At 41.8% G+C, this 19,503-nt stretch overlaps 2 protein-coding genes across 5 annotated transcripts in view; both read left to right on the forward strand.

Annotated features, from left to right (window-relative positions):
- The window catches only part of SMCO3 (single-pass membrane protein with coiled-coil domains 3), an 8,760-nt gene extending 3,598 nt beyond the window's left edge, over positions 1–5,162 (forward strand). Inside the window, exons 1-3 of one of the 4 annotated variants that reach the window (XM_027680029.1) lie at positions 29–1,080; positions 1,574–1,624; positions 3,378–5,162. In XM_027680029.1, the coding sequence (XP_027535830.1) occupies positions 3,395–4,072 (678 nt within the window). In that variant the 5' untranslated portion in view covers positions 29–1,080; positions 1,574–1,624; positions 3,378–3,394 and the 3' untranslated portion in view covers positions 4,073–5,162. Of the gene's footprint in view, positions 1–28; positions 1,081–1,573; positions 1,625–3,377 lie in introns of those variants that run through there. The other 3 variants (XM_027680030.1, XM_027680031.1, XM_027680032.1) reach the window with 3 other exon arrangements.
- Positions 5,163–8,189: 3,027 nt separating this feature from the next.
- On the forward strand, positions 8,190–18,895 carry WBP11 (WW domain binding protein 11). The gene is made up of 12 exons (XM_027680025.1): positions 8,190–8,293; positions 9,400–9,518; positions 10,309–10,340; positions 10,977–11,070; positions 11,459–11,655; positions 12,500–12,633; positions 13,329–13,528; positions 14,331–14,525; positions 15,059–15,160; positions 15,958–16,275; positions 16,913–17,095; positions 17,779–18,895. The coding sequence occupies exons 2-12, from the start codon at positions 9,455–9,457 to the stop codon at positions 18,210–18,212; spliced, it is 1,953 nt and encodes a 650-aa protein (XP_027535826.1). The 5' UTR covers positions 8,190–8,293; positions 9,400–9,454; the 3' UTR covers positions 18,213–18,895.
- Positions 18,896–19,503: the final 608 nt, after the last annotated feature.

The raw sequence follows: 19,503 nt of genomic DNA on the forward strand, positions 1-19,503 counted from the left end.
ATTCAATTCAATTCAATTCAATTCAATTCAATTCAATTCAATTCAATCTAATATCAGAAGATATTCAGGACTACATAGCATTCTCAGTTAAAAAAATAGGAGTCACAATTAATTGAGGATTCCAGAATTGTAGTAGTTAAATCATTTAATATTCTCTCTCAGCTCATCTTCTCATGCCTACAGCTCTGACAAGAGAGTTTGGCACTCTGTATTCATCTGGGTTGAATACAGCAGCTCAGCTTTCAGATGAAATCAAGTTAGCATTAGAGAGTATTCATTATATGCTTGATCTTATGCTTTCATCTGAGAACTCAACTATTCTCTACAGGGGAAGCAGTATTCCTGACCAGACTCCTGTGGGCTGCAGGTCCACCTTTCTAAGGATCAGAGCATGAAAGATGTTTTGTTTGGTTGAAGACAGAAGTACAGCCTTGTCTTGCTGGGACAGACAAAGCCTGTTTTCACTGTCTGTGGTATTTATTTTTCTGTTTTTGTGGGACTGTTCAACTTTTCTTCCATAATTCTCAGATATAAAAAAACAGTCATTGTAAAAACTCGTTATTTCAAGACATAGTTGCAAACACGAATGTTTATATTTCCAAACAATAGAAATTTATAAATCCCAGTGAAAAACTTAATCCTGTATCTATTTGAACAAAAAGTGCTGTCCTACACCTTTTGTGTTCTGAGAACAGAAAGTAACACCACCCCCTTTCAGCCATTTCTGTAGGTACTTGTGAGGGTTCCTCTGTTGCAGTTAGGAGGGCTTTGTGCTGTACCTATTCCCTCCAGGAACAGAAGGTCTCTGGAGGATCTAACAATTGGGAACTAGCATTAAGTAAACTGAATTCTGTTAAAATTGGAAAGAAAGGGAAAGGAGGAAGAAAATTAGATGAATCTGGGTAAACATCACACAATAGAATTAATGACAAGCAGGCAGGCAACAGGATGGAGCTGAAGCCCAGCCTCCGGATCCCTAACTCATCACATGCTGCTGGAAAACACCAGACGAACACAGGGGAAAGAGGCTGAAGTTACTGTCCCATACACATTTCACCAGGAGCATTCAGACAAAATCAGGTAGGCACTCTATATGTTTAATTAGAAAAGTTTCTGCAGAAAATCTCCCTGGAGCCAGAGAAATTGTCAGAAATATATGTGACCTGCCTAACTCTAGAAAGAAAATGTAAAAACTAGCAAAAGTGAAGACTAAGAAGTAATCTTAGCATTAAGAGACATAAAATCTAGAGCAGCTATAAGAACCTGAAATAATCATATGTAAATAATAGAAGCTAAAAGTCTCCTCCACACCTGTCTAGAATGTAAAATGTTTGTTGAAGTGCTATTCCTTCTGAAACATTTTGTCTTCTCAGTTTCTACAAATAAGGAAAGCAAATTACCTTACAACAAAACACTACTGGAATAGAAAGGTTTTAATATCACACTGAGTCAGAGAGCAAGTCAGTGATATCCCTGAGGCAGGAGTGATATGAAATCATAGCTTGCATTGACATGGCTTTATGTTTCCTGAAAATCACAAACCTTTACAGTATATGTACTTTGCTCCCTACAGCTTGAAGAAAAAGATGTGTTAAAGAGTTTAATCTCTTGACAGAGCTACAAGGTAAGTGGCTGACAGAAATGCACAGTACTGTGCAAAATATTGTGGAAAAAAAATCTCTTCGGACTGGCTTATATTTCAATACTGAGATTAAAAGCTGGCAGGGGACTGTTGAAATCATTCTGGTTTTCAATTGTGACCTTGTGGGGGAGGGTGTGTTTAGTAAAACACAGCTGGGTCAGTGTCAGATGATTTGCAGTTAACAGATAGTGCAAGAACTACAAAGGACCAAAATGGCACAAAGGCATCTTTTTAAGAAGAAAAATCTAGGTAGTCCCCTACACATAACTATTTGTAGTTCTAACTGTGATATGTAGGCACCAACAGCAAGAAGAGGTTTATCTTGGAAAAATGCAAAGCACTTGCCACAAAAGTGGCCCAGATTTGCAATAAAGGGCTGAGAACATAAGAAGTACCAACAAAGAAATGAGTCATCCTACTCATTCATAGTTTGCCCCTGTTGCTAAGATTTTTGCATTTAAGTCAAAACCATGCTAAAGCATTTTCACTTTGCAGCTGGTGATGGGATCAAAGGGAAGTGGCACTGTGTTGTTTATGGAATCTTAGTGATGAGGAGTAACTTCATGATCACTGGGAACTCAGTCTCTTTGGACTCTGTGTATTGACACATGGGTTATGAGGAAATATATATTAAATATGCCCTTTTGCTGGCAAACCAGCAACAGCTCAGAGAAGAATGGTGACCATAAAGATTAGACACAAGGGGAGTCAAATTTTGTACTCTGATCTGTACAGTAATAAGGGAGGGCCAGATTCTGCTCAGTCATGTCCTAGGAGCTTGGTGAGCACCTGCAGACATTGGCTTTGCATAGGACACCCTGGGAATGGAGGGAGCGAGGCTGTGCAAGCAGGGCAAGCTGGTGTGTGCTGCTCCAAGGCAGTCTGCCATCAGAGGCAACCTGGTGTAGGTGCACCTCATGGTGCTTACACAGTGTGCTGAACATCACAGGGCTGTCTGCAGTGGTTTGATATTCAGAGTGAAAAAACAATGGGAAATCAATTACAACACTAGGGAGGTGAATAAACAATGAGGGAACAGGCTAAATATCAGGGAAGGAAATACAGTGGGAGATGTGTGTAAGGTGACATAGGTTAGGATAGGTTTATTATAGATAATTTTACTATTCTGTATGAATTCCCAAAGGTAGGTTTATTAGTAGAAGCAAAGAGTGCTTATATAGTAATATTTTCTCTTGAATGTTAGACAAAAAAAGCTACACCGGCATAAAACACTCTTATGGTGATACAGACCATGTCCACTCCACCAGTCATCACAGTTTCTGAAAAATCAGATGCCACTAAACTGAAAAAATAGGCTGATACAGAAGTGTGCCTAAAACAAGCCTTTAATTTCCCCAGCTTATTTTAGATTTTGCTGATTAGATTGGATTGTTCCATTTTTTAGTGAACTAGTTCAGCTTCTAACATCTTCAGTTTCCAAGGTTCCAATTTCAGTTTCAATCTTCAGTTTTCAGTGAACCATGTTCTATTTACAATTTATGCTAATTACATATTTGTTAGCTATTTTTGCTGCTCTGAGTATACCCAGTGTCTTAAAAGGTCCTTTTCCAATTATTTGTCTAAAGATCCAATCCAAGAATTAAGATTTGTAAGATATGCCTTGGCATTTGACCTGCTGAGTATAAAAAGAACCAGTGAGGCAGAGACAAAGCACATTTCACTGCTACAGTTATGGATGTTGAACAGAGTAAAAGATTTCTTTTCTCTCTTGAAGTAGCCTTTTTCTGAAGAATGGCATTGAGCGACCTCCTTTACCCAGACAATCCCAAGAGAAAGCAAGAATTGATCCATTTGCATCAGAAATTGCTTGAGTGCATGTCCGCGAATTTCCGTGCAACAAATGAGCTGGTTGGAGTGCTGAATGAACACCTGGGCTGTACCATTACCCACATTCAGATGAGAGAGAGCAGTACTGTCAAGGAAAACTGTGACATAATCATTCAAGTGATGAGTGAGATTCAGCATCAGGTACAGAAGATTGATAGTGACATGAAGGAAAAACTCGAGCCAGTGCTGTACCAAAAGCTATATGACATCAAAGAGCCTGAATTGGAGAAAATTGCAATAGCCCAGAAAGTTTTTTCCATTATTCTTGGAGAAGCAACTTCAACAGCTGGGATGGTAGCTATCAAACTTCTTGGCTCCAATCTTTTAACTTTCACTGTGAGCAAGCTCATCGGTCTCCTTGCACAGATTGGGGCATCTGTTCTTGGGGGAATTAGCATTACCATTATTGGCCTTGGCATTGAAATGATCCTCCATGCCATCCTGGGAGCCGTGGAGAGGAATGAGCTTCTGACAGCTGTGAGAAGCTACGAGAAGCACCTGTCTGAGTTTAAAGCAGCCTCAGAAAAGTACCAGCATGCCATACATGAAGTGACTTCTTTGGTGAGACAACAAGTTCAGTGAATGAAGTCAGAGTTCTCTCTTCTCCTGTGACAGTGGCTGTAGCAGCTGTGCCTGAAGTAACCTTTTTGATTCATTATCGCAAATGAACCACTGATGGGTTTTTTTTCTTATTAGTGGCAGCAGAGCAAGAGATGTGACAATTCTGGGAACTGGCAATGAAATATATTAATAGGAAACTGGCTTATAGGTGTTTCTGGGAGGCAATGTTTCAAATACTTTGTACCTTTCCTTCACTATTTTCTGGAATGCATTGTAGATAATCTTGAACTGTAATTCATACTAGTGACAATAATACTCACTGCTGGAGCAGTGGTGGTGAGGAGGTGTGATTTTTCTCTATGTTTCTATATACATATACATATAAGTACATTTATCATATAGGTACATTTATCATATACAACATGATGGGAGAAAACAATTTCAACAAGGCAATCCATGCCAACATCTGGAGGCTTCATCAGGACAGCTGTGGTTGCTAAACTCTTAGTGTGGATTAGTGCTAAATCTGATAGACTGGATTCCCTGTTCACTGAACTACTTATAAGGACTAGCTGAAGCATATTTAGCTGCTATTTCCTGTCCCATCCCTGCCTAAGGAGCCAGCCAGAGATCTTTAAATAAACTCCAATCCCAGTAGATTGGCAGGTAAGAGAAGCCTGGGCCTACAGGCACACACACACAACGTGGCCCCACAGCTGAGAGAAACCAGCTGCCACGTTCCAGGTGTGCCTGGCTGCGAATAACCTCTTATGCTTGGTAATGCTCTGCTCCTGCAAACCCACAGGTAAAAACTTCTTTGCAAAGCTGCTGTTTTGTTGATTGAAATGGAATCATACAAATGTACAAGTGCCTGTAGGATTGCAGCCCTATTAATGCACTGAAGTTATTTTCAAGTGCTTTACCCAGTCCCACTAATGTGAGACTGCCAAGAGTGTGCTCAGATTCTGCATTTCACAATATGCTACCAAATGTCCTTATTTTTCAGATTTTAAAACAAAAGCTGGAAGGAAGAACATGATTTGTAGTCTCTTGCTCTGATTTGCTGTGGATTGCTTTCTTTTGATTTTAGAAAAAAAAGGTAATTTAAGACTTAATAAAAAATGTGCATATTGTAAGACCTTTCTTTTCTGTACTTTTTTGTTTCATTTTTTTTGTTCTGAAAACCCAATCTTAAACCAAATAATGAAAATATTAAAATCTTCTTATAGATGCAATTTATAAATTTTATAATTTTTTTATATCCATGATAGACTGATCTAGTTGGATTGTGTACAGGTTCCTTTTTAAGTACCAGCTTCCCCCAAACTAAAAGCATGTCCAAATTCATACATGTTTGTTAATATGCAATATTAGCAATAGTAATTTATTAATAACTAGATTATGCCAATGAAAGTAAAGAAATGGGTGAGATTACAAAAGGGATAAAAGTCTAAATAGGCTGCACAACCCTTCCATTATGGGGTTCTTCTTTTTTTTCCCCCCTCCCCCACTGGTCTCACTTTAATCATCTTTTCTGACTCCTCTTCGCTTTTGTGCTCAAAAGCCACTAGATGGCGATGAAACTGCTAGCACTCAACAGCTCTGACAGCTCTGCCAGTCATCGGGGAGAAAGCCCAGGGTTCAGGAACGTGGGTGGGTGCCAGGAACTGAGAAACTGAGACCAGCGCAAGCCGCACACTGGGCTATGTGCATCAGGAGAGGCAATTCAGAGGAGGCAAAAAGCACTGCCTTGCGTGCATGAGGTATTGTGGTGGATGATATGGTGACCTGAGGCATCATTTCTCCACAATCTGATGTTTTCTGTCTCCTGACACAAGTGGCACTCAGTTTAGAGGTACTTGTGTAGAGGCAAGAGATTGTCAATAGGCAGAACAGCAATATTTGAGTGTTGGAGAGGTAGGAGTTCCTGGCTCCTGCTTTCTATGTGCAAATGTATGTTCTAAACTAGGAAGAAAAACCAACAGCTCTTTGTGAGATTCCCAATCACTGCTGTACAAGAATAGTGGAGTCAAATAAAAATGAATCTTTTGTATTTTTCAGGCAGTTTGTCCACATTTTCTTGAAAGCAAGTACTAAGCAGTGTCAGGGGAAGTGGGATACACAATGAGGAACACAGGGATATACAATTTCTACTCAGCTCTATGCATATCCTTGTTCCTAGTGGACTTAAAGGAAAGCAGGCTTCCCCGCCACAGAATTAACCCCTGCTCTTTCTAACTCTCTGTCCAGCCTTACACTTGGTGCTCCAAAGGTGTCATATCCCATCTATTGATGTTTCTTCTCTACACTCCTTGGAGCTGCATCTTGGTGTGACAGAAGTATCGAGTGAAAAATGTGAGAGAACTGCTGTCCAAGTCAGCAGACACTTTTGGGAGAAAGTAGTCGTGGCTGAGGCAGCACCTTTGTCCCCACTGAGCCCAGTGTTCCCACGACAGAAAGCCCTAAGCTTTGCAAGGTGCAACTAATCTTCAAAAATTCAGCCATCCCCCTCTCCAGTGACGTGGTGCATGACAGGGATGTGCATGGCCACAGCTTTACATCACATCCCCTCGAGCATTCTCCCTTTGCTCAGGCTGCTGTTCTGGACAAAGGATTAAGAATTAAAACTGTGATATGTGTGTTCCAAGTCAGAACAGCCTCAAGGAAGAAAAGAAACTAAACCAGCTCAAGCCAGTTTAAACTGCTTTCAAACCTGTGTGGAAAAACAGTATGGTTGCAACCAAAATCTGCCCTGCAGAAAGTTCTTTCTGGCAACAAGAATAAAATAAAGAACAGGCCAAAGAGGCACAAGGTGGGGATGATACGTGGTTAGCAAGACTCCCTAGGCACTGAGAACTCCTGAAGCCTTGGCTCCCAGGATTCTCCTGGACTAGCTATCTGCTAACTTGGATTTTGTGCAGTGTGTGATGGCTGTTGGCATTATTATGATACACAGCTTACAGTCTTTTACTCATCCTGCAATGATCCTTCATAAACTTCCAAGTTTGCCAACTGAGACTCCATTATCTGAAAAACTGTAACAATATTGTCTTGCATAGCGTGTTCACCAGGAGCGGGGTGGTCTACAAATCCTACTCAGAGCTCTGACCACCTCTGTTCCCAGGTGCTGCCTGTGCAGAGAAAACTGTCCTTCCTACACCTCTCCCTGGCATGCTAATTCTTTAATCCTGCACCTATATTTTATTGCTTGCACCCTGATGTTTCATGTATCTTTATCCTAGTTCTTTGTGTGCTGTGGACTTTTGCTAGAAATTGTACTTTGGACAATGACGCAAAACAGCTCCTACAAGGTGTTCCCCAGCCTCACCAGTTCACCACAAGGGGAGCTGCAGGAAGAGACAAGTAACAGAGCAGCTCCAGTGGTCCCTGATGGGACCAGACTTTCTCCTGTTCCCTTAGTACAGCCTGAGCTCCCAGATGAACGTCATCCAGTCACTTTTTCCCAGTAGTCCCGTGGAACGGCGGCTTGCCCAGGAGTCCAAGAGAGGGATGCCAGCCCGCTCACAGGGCAGCAGCGCTGCCTCGAGGCCAAACCTACAACAAACCCATGTGACAGACCTGAGGCTGTGGGCAGCTCCCTCCTGCTCTCGCAGCACTTTGCGTTTATTCCCCATGGACAGAGACTTCTCACATGCCCTTTGGCTCTGCCTTGTTTCAGGGCGGGGATAGTGGGCACTTTGTGGGATCTCCCCTGGAGAGTGCGGGAGAACAGCGCCCTCAACGACCACGTTCACAGGCCTTCCCTTCTGTCCCTATTCCCGCACTGGCCTATTCCAGTCTATTTCCAGCACTGGCCTTGCCGGTGTATGGCTCTCTCACCCGTATCCCTCCCGAACTCTGTCTTCACCTGCTCCTAGGGCTCGGCGGGGCTGGCTGAGCACAGCCTGTCACTGTCTCTGTCTCTGTCCCTGTCCCTGTCCCTGTCCCTGCCCCTATCCCTGTCCCCGCCCCTGTCCTTCTCCCCATCCCTATCCCTGTCCAGGCCAGTCCCCGCTCCAGCCCCGCCTCCTGGCCCCGCCCCGGTCCAACCACAGAGTAGGAACCTCCGAGGGGGAGCGAGGGGCGCCGGAACCATAGAGTTGGGGCGGCCCCTTCTGGAGCCCGGTTCCGCGCGCCGCCACACGGTGCCGGTACAAGATGGCGGCGGGGCTGCGGAGGCGGGCGCGGGGCTGAGAGGCCGCGGCTGCAGCGGGAGAGAGCCTGGCCCGGCCCGGCGGAGGGGTGAGAGCGGTGGAAGGTGCTGGGTTGCGAGCATAAAGGAAGCGAGGAGAAGGCGGTGGTTTGCGCTCCCGCCTTCTCTTCCTCCTTCTGTCGGGGGAGGAGAAGGGAGGGCTTTCTGCCCCGTTCCTCAGTGGCCAAAAAAGTAATAAATTTAGTGCTTGATTTTTATTTTTCCCCCCACCTTTGTATGTTAACTTGTTGCATTGAAACTCTTTGCTTTGAGTTTTAAGAAGATTTGGGATCGAGGTTTCAGAAGTTTGTTCTCTTTCTCTTTACCCTTTAAATGGTAGAAATGTGGGCAATAGGGGTGTAAATGTAGCTGCTACCTCTGTATAGTGAGCTTCCCACCTAAAGAAATGATAGTGTCTTGCAAAAAAACCCCAGTATTTTGTCAGGCAATTAGGAGTGGAGGTAGAGGGAGAGCAAAACTGAGAGAGAAGAAACATCCCGGGCTGTAGTTTGAACGCTTAGATAGTCATCTGTAAGGTGAAGAAATGTCAAAAGACAGGAAATAATCTTTTCCAGAATAACCCTTTCTTTGGTCACCACAACACAGCTTGAAATAATGCTGATGGAGACAGAGAGCACAAGTGGGCTCTGGGGAGGCGAAGAAGACATGGATGTGTGCAGCACACCTGCTGATGGATACAGTGGGTACTGGGGAGGGACAGCAGTGGCAGCTTAGAATCTGAGGAAGGGAGGAAATTTGGGGGAAAACATTTGAAACAGAGGTGAAAACTGGAGAGCTCTTGTGAGAGTAAATGAGAAGCTGAACTCTGATATGCTCTTAGAAAAATAGAATATGTGTTTCTGCCCTCCCTGCACCCCTTCACAGTGTAAGCAGAAAGGTTCTTGGTTTGAGTATTAGTGTGAATAATGACAATTATCAATTAGTTTAAAATTATTTCTTAGTGAAGTAGTAGTAAGTAGATACTTAGTTAAATTAGTAGTATTTAATTAGAGTAGCGTGAGCTCAGAGTTGGGTGTGAGGACCTTGCAAGTGTTTGAGCTATTTGAGGGTGAAACCTCAATGCAATGAAGAGAAGAGAAATAATCATAATTAAGCTATCAGTGCACAGGACCTGAAATCATATAATCTTTTCCAGGTCTCTCCCTATTTTTTAAGTTTGTTTTTTTGAGGCAGAAGAAAAAAAGATCAAAATGGGGCGGAGATCTACATCATCCACCAAGAGCGGGAAGTTTATGAATCCCACCGATCAGGCCCGTAAGTATCCATAAAAGCTAAGCAGATGGGAATGGGGGGTGCCTTTGAAAGCAGGTAAAAAGCCTTTCCTGAGGATAAGATCCTCACTCATGAATCAGAACTGAGTGTCCCTAACTTGAAAAACATCTCAGTTTTGTCTGAGAAGGCTTCTTGCTTTCATGCTGTTGCTTCTCTGAGTATTTCTTGGTTCTCACTGTGGTTATCAGTTTGTATTTAGCTGTTAGTTAAACTGCAGGCTGCTTCCTGGGACAGAGTTAATCTGACTGAGATTGGAATTTGAGGAAATGTCAACTTTTGTAGGTGCTCTGGTTAGATGAGGGAGTTGTTTTAACTGGTTTTTTTTTGCTTTTGTTAACATGTCAGATGTTATCAAGGCTAAGTACATAAAGAAAATCTAGACTTAGATGGTGGAAATGCTTTATTTCAGATGCATACTCAAAGCCTAGATATTTTTCAAGTGTGTTGTCTGTTGACTCTGTTTCAGCTTCTGTGCAGCAATCTTTTCATGGTTGCACGTATTAGTATGACTTCTGTTGCCTATTCTATTTTTTGTATGGAAAAAGTTCTGCTTCTGGAGACATGAAGACTGCAGTATCTCCTTTTTTTTCTGTATAAAACGCATAAAACAGAAATCTATTTCATGCTGTATTTCTTTCTCAGTGGGAAGTTGAGTTACAGTCTTTGAAGATGAGTGAACTGTTGAGAATCAGCACTAGTCTTGATGAAGGAAAGATTCTTCCATTTGATTGTGTCTTTCAAGTTGTTATTTTCTTTTTCTTTCCCCCTCTAGGGAAGGAAGCTAGGAAAAGGGAACTAAAGAAGGTAAATAAAGAGATTGGGAACATTTATTTGGCATTTCCTGTACTGTGCATCATGCCTGTGACTGTAATGGGCTGTGGCTGATTACTAGACTACAGATGTTTTGGTTGATATCCTAAGATTGACTTTGGAAAATACTATCCAAACAAGTAGTTTAAGAAAACAGAAATCTTGTTTTGAGTAAACATATTTCATCACCTGCTGGTTTTTAACTTGTAATTTTTTTTGAAATATTATTGTAAGTAGTTAGGAGTAAAATAAAAAAAACCCAAAAAACAAAGCAAACAAACAAGCAACAAGCCCAATACAAAAAAAACAAACAACAAATAAGCCACCCAAGACTCACACACTTTTTAGTGTTTTACTCTGTTTTGTCAGTTGGTTATTGTGTTGATTGTATGTGTCTTAAGTGTCTGAAGTGAATGAATTATAGTAGCATTTGTAATTATCAAGATAGTGGAATTAAAATTACCAGGAGTTTTAGTTACCTTTGCTTCTGATTTGTGCCATGGTGAACATTTGCAGGGCATTTTGAAGTGTGGTTTTTTTCTCCAGACTGGACATATTGAGAAAGAGTAACAGATATTCTATGTCTTTCTTCTGTGACACTTTTCTGATCTGCTTGATCTCTGATCTTAGAACAAAAAGCAACGAATGATGGTACGAGCAGCTGTACTGAAGATGAAAGATCCAAAGCAGATTATCCGGGACATGGAAAAATTGGATGAGATGGGTGAGTAAGAGGTACCAGGTGTTGGACTTGGGCAGTGGTTCATGTAGATGTATAGCTTAGTTTTAAGGGATGACTGGGGAGACTAAATAGAATAACTTTTTTCCTTTCCTGTTAGAAGGAGAGGTGCTGTTAAAGCTGGAGATTGATTACAATTTAAGGTGATGTGGTGCCATCAAAAAGGACTTTTTTCAAGAAGATGTCTGATAAAAAGAATGAGTAGTGTGTGTGATATAACTTAGAGTTGAAGGAGAGTGTTGTCATAAGGCTGAAGACTTCCTGAAAATAAGGTTTGAAGATGTTTTTGCTTTGAATTGTTTTCATTCGTCACAGTCATGCAGTAGAGTAATTTATGAATTTTTTTTGTCATTTATTTACTGTCTTGGATCAGAGTTTAACCCAGTACAGCAGCCACAACTTAATGAAAAAGTGCTGAAGGATAAACGCAAAAAACTCCGTGAGACTTTTGAACGTATCTTGCGGCTCTACGAGAAAGAGAATCCTGACATCTATAAAGAACTGCGCAAGTTGGAAGTGGAGTACGAGCAGAAGAGATCACAACTCAGCCAGTATTTTGATGCTGTCAAGGTAATGCTCAAAATATTTCAGTCTTGTAGCTGTCATAGTGTTATTCTCTTTGTCTGCTCATTAGGTGGGACAGTTACAAAGGAAGGAGCTTTTTTAGAGACCAGTGCCATGTAGCCCATGTGAAATACTTACAATAATTTGCACAGTACCTCCAATTAGAGCATTTCAGTGAGGACAGTGTGGCTGTTGTCAAGCCACTGTTTGTCTCTGATGTACTGATCTCATTCAACATGAAAGGGGGAAAGGGAAATTTGTGTTGCAAATCAACAATATCAGCATTTTGTTTTCTGTATTAAAGAAAGAGCAAGCCTGTGAGTGTGCAGTTGATATATCTGTGAATTTCTGCTACATCTCTTGCTGGAAATAATGAGAAGCCTTTGGCATTCTTTTAAAGATCTTTCTCTAGCATTTCTCCCTGCTGTATTCTAGAACATAGTGTTGTGCAAGTACAAGGATCTGCAAGACTTCTTGGTTTTTCTTTTGGAATATGCATCAGTGTGGGATTTGTGCTTGCTGAGTACTCAAAAAATACAGCCATACTTGTCTGTAGCCTCTTAGTTTTGGAGACTGAGGGTCTAAAGGGAAATAGGAGCATGAATACTGAAGCCTTTCATAAGTGCATTGCATGTGCTTTGTTTTGCATTGAAAGCTTTTACTGCTGACACTTTCCCAAATTTCTTTCATGGGCTGCTGCAAGATAACATGCCCTAAGAACAGACACCTTTGACAAGTGGTGGCAGGTCCCATGTGTTCTGTACTCTCTGGGTAATGAGATTGTGCAGTAGCTTCTATGGGAGTAACCTGTTCTTTCTCTTTTTTTTTTTTTTTTACCCCTCCTTTACAGAATGCTCAGCATGTTGAAGTGGAAAGTATCCCCTTACCAGATATGCCTCATGCTCCCTCCAACATCCTCATACAGGACATTCCCCTTCCAGGGGCCCAACCGCCTTCTATCCTCAAGAAGACATCAGCCTATGGGTAAGTGGAAAAAGAAACTTAGAGGGGAATTGAAGAGGAAGCACTCCTGTTACTGGGAAGGAGCTAGGGGCAGAAGCAGAGGTAATATTGACTTGCAGAAGTCATGAATTCGGAACCAAAGTCCTTTTTAATCTTTCCCTACTCTTGCAGGTTTTTGTTTAAATTCCTTTGAGTTAAATACTATGCCTTCCAGTTTTTGGCTTTTTGCATATCAGTAAAACTTAAAACCCTGCCACTTTGAACAATTATGCCCCTTAAATTGCCATATGTGTGTTCTTTTGTCCTGCTAGCATATTCAGTTTATATGAATAGTTCATATAAACTCCTAGTTTGCTTGTTTATTATTTTTTTTCATTCTAGTACTAGTTTTTTCTGTTTCCTTCTGAATAGCCTTCTGTTTTCACCAACTCTGTGATTACTTCATTCCTCTTCTGTGGTAGGATTCAATCTTTGCTTTTTTTCAATGTTCTTTTCAGTTGCTTTCTGAGAAGCTTTTGTCTGATCTTCAGCAGTCATGTCTTTGTATGAGGTTGTAAAGTCCTTGTGTCAGATCTATACTTTGTAAATGTTCACATTTCTTTTTAGAAGGCTACTGTGCAAGCAATGATGAGAGAAGGCTAAATAATTCTATTAAAGGCATGTTTGCTTTTGTTTGTTTGCGTTCCTACATTTCTCTTTTCCTTTCTTATTTCCAGACCACCAGTTCGGTCCATTTCTGTACTTCCTCCTCCTGGGCTTGGTGTTCCACGTTTACCTCCAGGCAGGAAGCCCCCTGGACCTCCACCAGGGCCACCCCCACCTCAGGTCCTGCAGATGTATGGCCGTAAAGTGGGTTTCACCTTGGAAATGGCTCCTCGAAGGCGAGAGGAGGAGATTTCTTACAGTTCTGAAGCAGGTAAGAACTTTCCTGTATCTGTATGGAGTTTTCCTTGACCTGTTTTGCTATGAATGTAGTGTGCCCTAGACGAGGTATTCTCTTGGCAGTATGGGTGTTAGTACTACTTGAAGGACTTTTCTTAAATGAGTGCACCTCTGAGGTGATTCTGATATATTCATAATATCTGCAGTTTTGTTTACCAGGTATATTTTTAAATGTTGAAACTTCTAATTACATTTTTCAATTTTTTTTTTTCTGTTGGGTTGCACAGATTGGATATATTCCCATGTGGTCTTAACAGTGCCGAAAGATTGTACATATTATCCCTTCAAAAAACCCAGCTATTCTCAGAGAATTCTTCCTTTTAAAAAACCCACCAAATAAACAAAAATCCCAGACCAACCCACCTCAAACCAAAACCACAACAACAAAATCCTCAGCCAACCCTGAGTGTGCATTTGCAAGGAGAACCTAGGTCCTCCTTTTCACACAGTTGCTGTATCGTCCTTGGAAACTTTTGTGAATGGATGGATTAGCTTTATTTCATGCCAAAAAGCATCAAAGTATTTCAGTGTTGGGCAATTGCTGAATAGAAGTGAATGAGTTGCAGTAGCAGTTGCCAATTAACCAGCAGGCTAATATGAAATCTTATAAATACATTCTCCAAAATATTCTTTCAGAATATGTGCTAAGCAGTAAAGGGATGACAGTTTGTCAGTGCTGTTGCTAGGGGGAATTTTCTTACTGTGGACGTACAAAATGTTCTTTCACAGCAACGTATTTGGATTTTATGCATTTCCTAATACTTTACTTTCTGCAGGACAGCGAGGGCATGATGATGATATGTCCAGCACTAGCGAAGATGAAGGTTATCCTGAGGATATGGATCAAGACAAGCATGATGAGAGCAGTGATGATAGTGACAGCGATAGGTCAGATGCAGACAGTGAAGGCGAGGACTTCCTGCATCGTGACAATGACAAGGAGAGGGAAGGTGGTGAAGAAAAGAAATCAGGTATGGGGGGGAACTTAGAGTATGGGGTTTGATTTTTCAAGAGGAAAACACTCCTTGGTAGAGTTTATCTGCTCTCCTGACTGATGATGTGTGTCATTTATTTAGTCAGCTACTCTGTTCTAACTCACCTAAATTCCAGCTGAAGGATTTTTATTAGTAGATGAGTCAGAAGGAAGCACTTCTAGAATGGTCCAGAAGTGGAGCAACTTTCAGATAAACCTGTTTTCTTAAAAGTTGAGTTAGCTTATAGCTCACAAGCCATTTTTCACCTGAAGCATTGCATTGGCAGGGTACCCTACAAAATTAAGCCTCAGTATAAAATGTGCTCACTTGCTTGGGGGAGACCAATTGATAGAGAATACTAGGCTAGCAAAACTTCAAATAGTCAGGAACACCAATGTTAACTCTTATGTAAGGAGCATCATTATATTAGAATGATATGTTATCCATAACAGGTGTAGACATAACTCAGTCTGATTTTTATTATTTTCTTCCTACGTCCTACCTCCCTTGTCCATATTTTGTTTCCCCAGGTCATAGTGTCCGGTTTGCAGACATGCCTGGGAAGTCACGAAAAAAGAAAAAGAACATGAAAGAACTGACTCCACTCCAGGCCATGATGTTACGAATGGCAGGTGAGTAAGATGGATATAGTATGAGGTGATATGCCATTATAGAGTAAACATTTTACTGTCTGATCTGCTTAGAGTATCAGCTGTGGTTAGGTATTTGGGCTTATTGTTTGTTTGGGAGGTTTTTAATTTAATTTTGGTTAAGTAGTGTATGCACTGTGCATAGCAGAGTTGAAGTTAAGAGTAGCAATTTACTGTTTTTTTTTCTTCTCAACCTTTTCTTGCTTAACTTTTAAACAATTGCTCAAATGAAATATGAACCTATTAGTGAAAGAGAAAGGGTAACACTCTCTGTGTGCTCAGCCTGTAACCTGTAAGGGTTTGTACTCCTTAAAAATACCCTTTTACTGAAATAAGTTAACCAATAAAGATTATTTTTTGTTTGTTTTAGAAAGAAACTCCAAAATCTTTCAAAGGTGTGGGAGTTTCTTTTACATGGGAATTGTGTTTATTTTGAGATTGTGTTTCCAACCCGCTGTCCCTGTTGCCTTACCTTCACACAAACTCCCATAAACCATAGATCAAATAGCTACAGTTTGGGTTGGTAGTAGAAGCTTCAGATCTCACAGGAACAGGTAGCTCTTGTTCTCAGAGCTCTATCTAGAACAGTGATGATTCCCCTATTATTATTTTTTGTTTATTTTCATTTTCTGTTTAACAATAAAATGTGGTCAGATGTCTGCCCTTTGAAGTAAAGTGTATCTTTCTTTTTCTTCTTTTGTTTTGTGTGCTCAAGTTTCTTTGATGTTCACAAAGATGTTACGTGTAGACAGATTTTATAACTATATGCCCATATCCAGGTCAGGAAATTCCAGAAGAAGGGAGAGAAGTGGAGGAATATTCAGAAGAGGAAGAGGAGGAGGAAGAGGAATCAGAGTCTGAAGAGACATCACAACAACAGCAGCAGCAACAACAGCTCAGTGAGGAAGCTCTGGCAGAGACCGGGTCATCTACTGCAACTTCCCAGACACAACAGCAGCAACAGACTGCGCAGACTGTTCCTCCAACTCAGATACAGGCACCTCCTATGCCTGGGCCTCCTCCGCTAGGACCACCTCCAGCCCCTCCACTGAGGCCCCCAGGCCCACCCACCGGCCTTCCTCCTGGCCCTCCACCAGGTGAATACTTGATTTACTCTGGTTTCAAGGATGCAGGCTCTCAGTACTACAGGCAGTGGTATCAGTTTGGGAGCTTTGAAGCTGCAGAACATGTTGCAGATGGAGTACACGTGCCCAGTGTGGTAATTACTGAGACTGTATGGTCTGTCAGCAGTCTCTTGATGCTGTACCTTGCTTTTGAGGCATCAAGCTCTTGTAGCTGAGTCTACCTGATGGGTTCTGTCTTTGTCAGAGGTAACACAGGCTGCAGCAGAGCCAGTGTATGAAGTGGAGTAAAAGAGCAAAAGTACTTATTTTTAGGCCAGAAGAACAATCAAATGCCACAGAGGAAAGTTTTCTAGCTGTTTAAATTCTGACAAACTCAGCTCAGTAGCTGTTTTCAGTTACTACTTCATTATGTGGGGAGGAGTCGTTTTTCCAAGTAGGAGAAGATACTATTTGACTATTATGAAGAACCTTTAACTCTATAACTGCTGCCTCTTTTTGAGATTTTTAGACATTCTATTTAATCTGGCAGCTGGCTAATACAGCTTTCAAGTTGCTGTTGAAGATCTTTAGTATTAGCTGATGACATAGTTGCTGGGGTATTTTTTTAACTATGAATTAAATTTCTCTTTCGTTGTACACATGCTTTCAGGAGCTCCTCCGTTCCTGAGACCTCCCGGCTTACCAGGATTGCGTGGGCCTTTGCCTCGACTGCTGCCACCGGGCCCCCCACCTGGACGACCACCTGGTCCTCCCCCAGGCCCCCCCCCAGGTCTGCCCCCAGGTCCTCCTCCACGTGGTCCTCCTCCTCGTCTGCCCCCTCCTGCTCCACCAGGTAAAGTGTTCTGTTTGTTTCTGTGCCAAGTCTCTTCTTGCTTTATTTTCCCAGTTTTTGCTGTGGTGATCAAGCCAATGAGTATAATTGGTGGCCAGTTAGCCTTTGTTCCTGTCTGTGTGGCTACGTTGTGCTTTATGCTGTTACACTTTTCTGTGTAATAACAACAAGTAAGTGCTGTGTATAGTTTGGTGGCAAGAAATCTGTCCTCAAAAAGGGAATTTCAGAGTTTAAACTTTTTCTCTACTGGACTCTTTCTGAATAAGCTCTGCGTGCTATAATGGTTTTCCAATAAATGAGTTGAAGATAGGGATATTTATTTTTTCTACCTGGGTCAGACATTTCTGATGACTCTGAAATTGCAGTGGAATGGATAGTCAAGAAACTTTTATTTTCAGATTATAACTTTGAAATTTGAAAGGGAGCAATAAACAAGCTCCTGTTGCTTTCAGAGTCTGAAGAGCAGCATTTTCAACCCAGCATTTGGTGCAGGGTTGAAAACATTTTAATTTTTTTTTTACATTTTGTTTTTAAACCAGTGCTACTGCATCTTGTTGAGGGTTGTTTTGTTTTGGTTTTCTTTTTGTTTTTTTCTTGGCATTCTGAGCCTGTGCACTTTTTTTATGAAATAATTTAAAATTCCCAGGTGTGGAGACAGCTCATGGTTTCTTTTCTCCTTACAGGTATCCCTCCTCCTCGCCCAGGCATGTTACGGCCACCTCTGGTGCCCCCACTAGGACCTGCCCCACCTGGGCTCTTTCCACCAGCTCCCATTCCAAATCCCGGGGTACTGAGTGCCCCTCCCAGCTTGATTCAGCGCCCCAAGGCGGATGACACCAGTGCAGCCACCATCGAGAAGAAAGCCACGGCCACAATCAGTGCCAAGCCGCAGATCACCAATCCCAAGGCAGAGATCACTCGCTTTGTGCCCACTGCCTTGCGAGTGCGCCGGGAGAATAAAGGGGCTTCGGCTGCCTCCCAGAGAAAACAAGATGATGAGCCTGCCCTCCCATTAACCAAAGCTGTCCCCAAGGCTGGATCGTCTGCCCCTATCTCTGTACAGACAAAGGATGATGTGTATGAAGCCTTCATGAAAGAAATGGAAGGTCTCCTGTGACCTGTCATAGTCCTAGTCAGCTTTCCTGCCCCTCTGGACACGGATCAGATCACTGTGGAGGGAAGGAGAAGGGAAAGTCCTCCTGCAAGCAACAAAAGGGCTCACATGACAGGGAATAGTTCCCTACCCCCAGTTTAACTTGCCAGTGTGCTGTGAATAGAGACTGCTACAGATGGGGTGTGGCTGGGGACCTCCTCTCAGAGCTAGAGTATTTCCACTTGGTGAAAGGAAATCACAGTAAAGAAGGCAATGCTGCTCCCCTCAAGTCCTCCCCCTTCCTTGGAGGGAGATAATGATACTCTGAGGAGAGGAGCGTTGGGATAGAGGGGTGACTATGCTCTGCCTGAATCCTTACACACCTTGAAAGCTCTGGTGAGGGTAGTGGAACAGGTTTTTAAGGAGCCAGAAAAGTGTTAGCAGCATTTCATACACAAATGGTTGTCCAGTTTTTGTTTTCTGTACTGGTTGTTTTTTCTGTAAATATTTTATAATCATGTTTTTTAGTTGCAGTGAGGTTGATGAATCATCTTTCTTCCAGGGTGGTCAGGGAGGTAATTTGTTGCGTATACTATACACTGGAATTTTGCACCCTATCCCCTTTATGGTCATCTTGATGGATTGTCATCGGCTGGGGAAACTTCATGTTGTCTTGTGAAAGACAATAAATGTTCAGTGTATCAAAATACTGATTTCCTTGTGATTTGTGTAAAACTAGCAGGCAGGTGGAAAGGAGGGAGAATTCTTGGCTGGCCTTGAGAGATGATAGAGGCATTCTGAACCTCAGGAAAGAAAAACTAACTACATTGTAAATAATACATACTTTTTTTTTCCATTGAACTTCTACTATATTCTTGTTTTTTAGTTCCTAAACATCCCTTTCAACCTTTAGCTAGTACCTAAGTAGTTTCTAGTAGCCGATAGCATGTAGAAACTGAAGTCCTGAAGTACTACTAACAATTACAAAATGATTTCTTTTATATACTCTTATTAAAAGGTTTGCTTCATATCAAGGCTCAGATAACCACTGGATGCATCATGGACAGGCTACCATAAGTAAAAACTGGTTAACAATTTTAATGTTGAGATTAACAGATAATTTTACTTTTGGATAATATTAGTATTAAGATACCAGACTAGCATCTACCATATTCTCTATGTAGATGAACATTTCTCTGTTGGGGTAGAGTGAACACTTGCCTGTTGCTGTACCCATCCTCTTCTGGCTGAGGCGAAAGGCTTTGAATATGCTACATGTTAAATGGGCTCAAAGAGGGGGTTAAAGAAGGTAGGT

The sequence above is a fragment of the Neopelma chrysocephalum genome, unplaced genomic scaffold, assembly GCF_003984885.1.
Source record: "Neopelma chrysocephalum unplaced genomic scaffold, ASM398488v2 Primary Assembly neopelma1_59, whole genome shotgun sequence".
NCBI classification, from domain to species: domain Eukaryota; kingdom Metazoa; phylum Chordata; class Aves; order Passeriformes; family Pipridae; genus Neopelma; species Neopelma chrysocephalum.

Bases quoted from the DNA above. Each gene is read 5' to 3' on its own strand.
- WBP11 (XM_027680025.1), top strand. From the start codon at position 9,455: ATGGGGCGGAGATCTACATCATCCACCAAGAGCGGGAAGTTTATGAAT. The intron at 9,519-10,308 runs GTAAGTATCCAT...TTCCCCCTCTAG, and splicing joins GAATCCCACCGATCAGGCCC to GGAAGGAAGCTAGGAAAAGG. The intron at 15,161-15,957 runs GTGAGTAAGATG...GCCCATATCCAG, and splicing joins CATGATGTTACGAATGGCAG to GTCAGGAAATTCCAGAAGAA.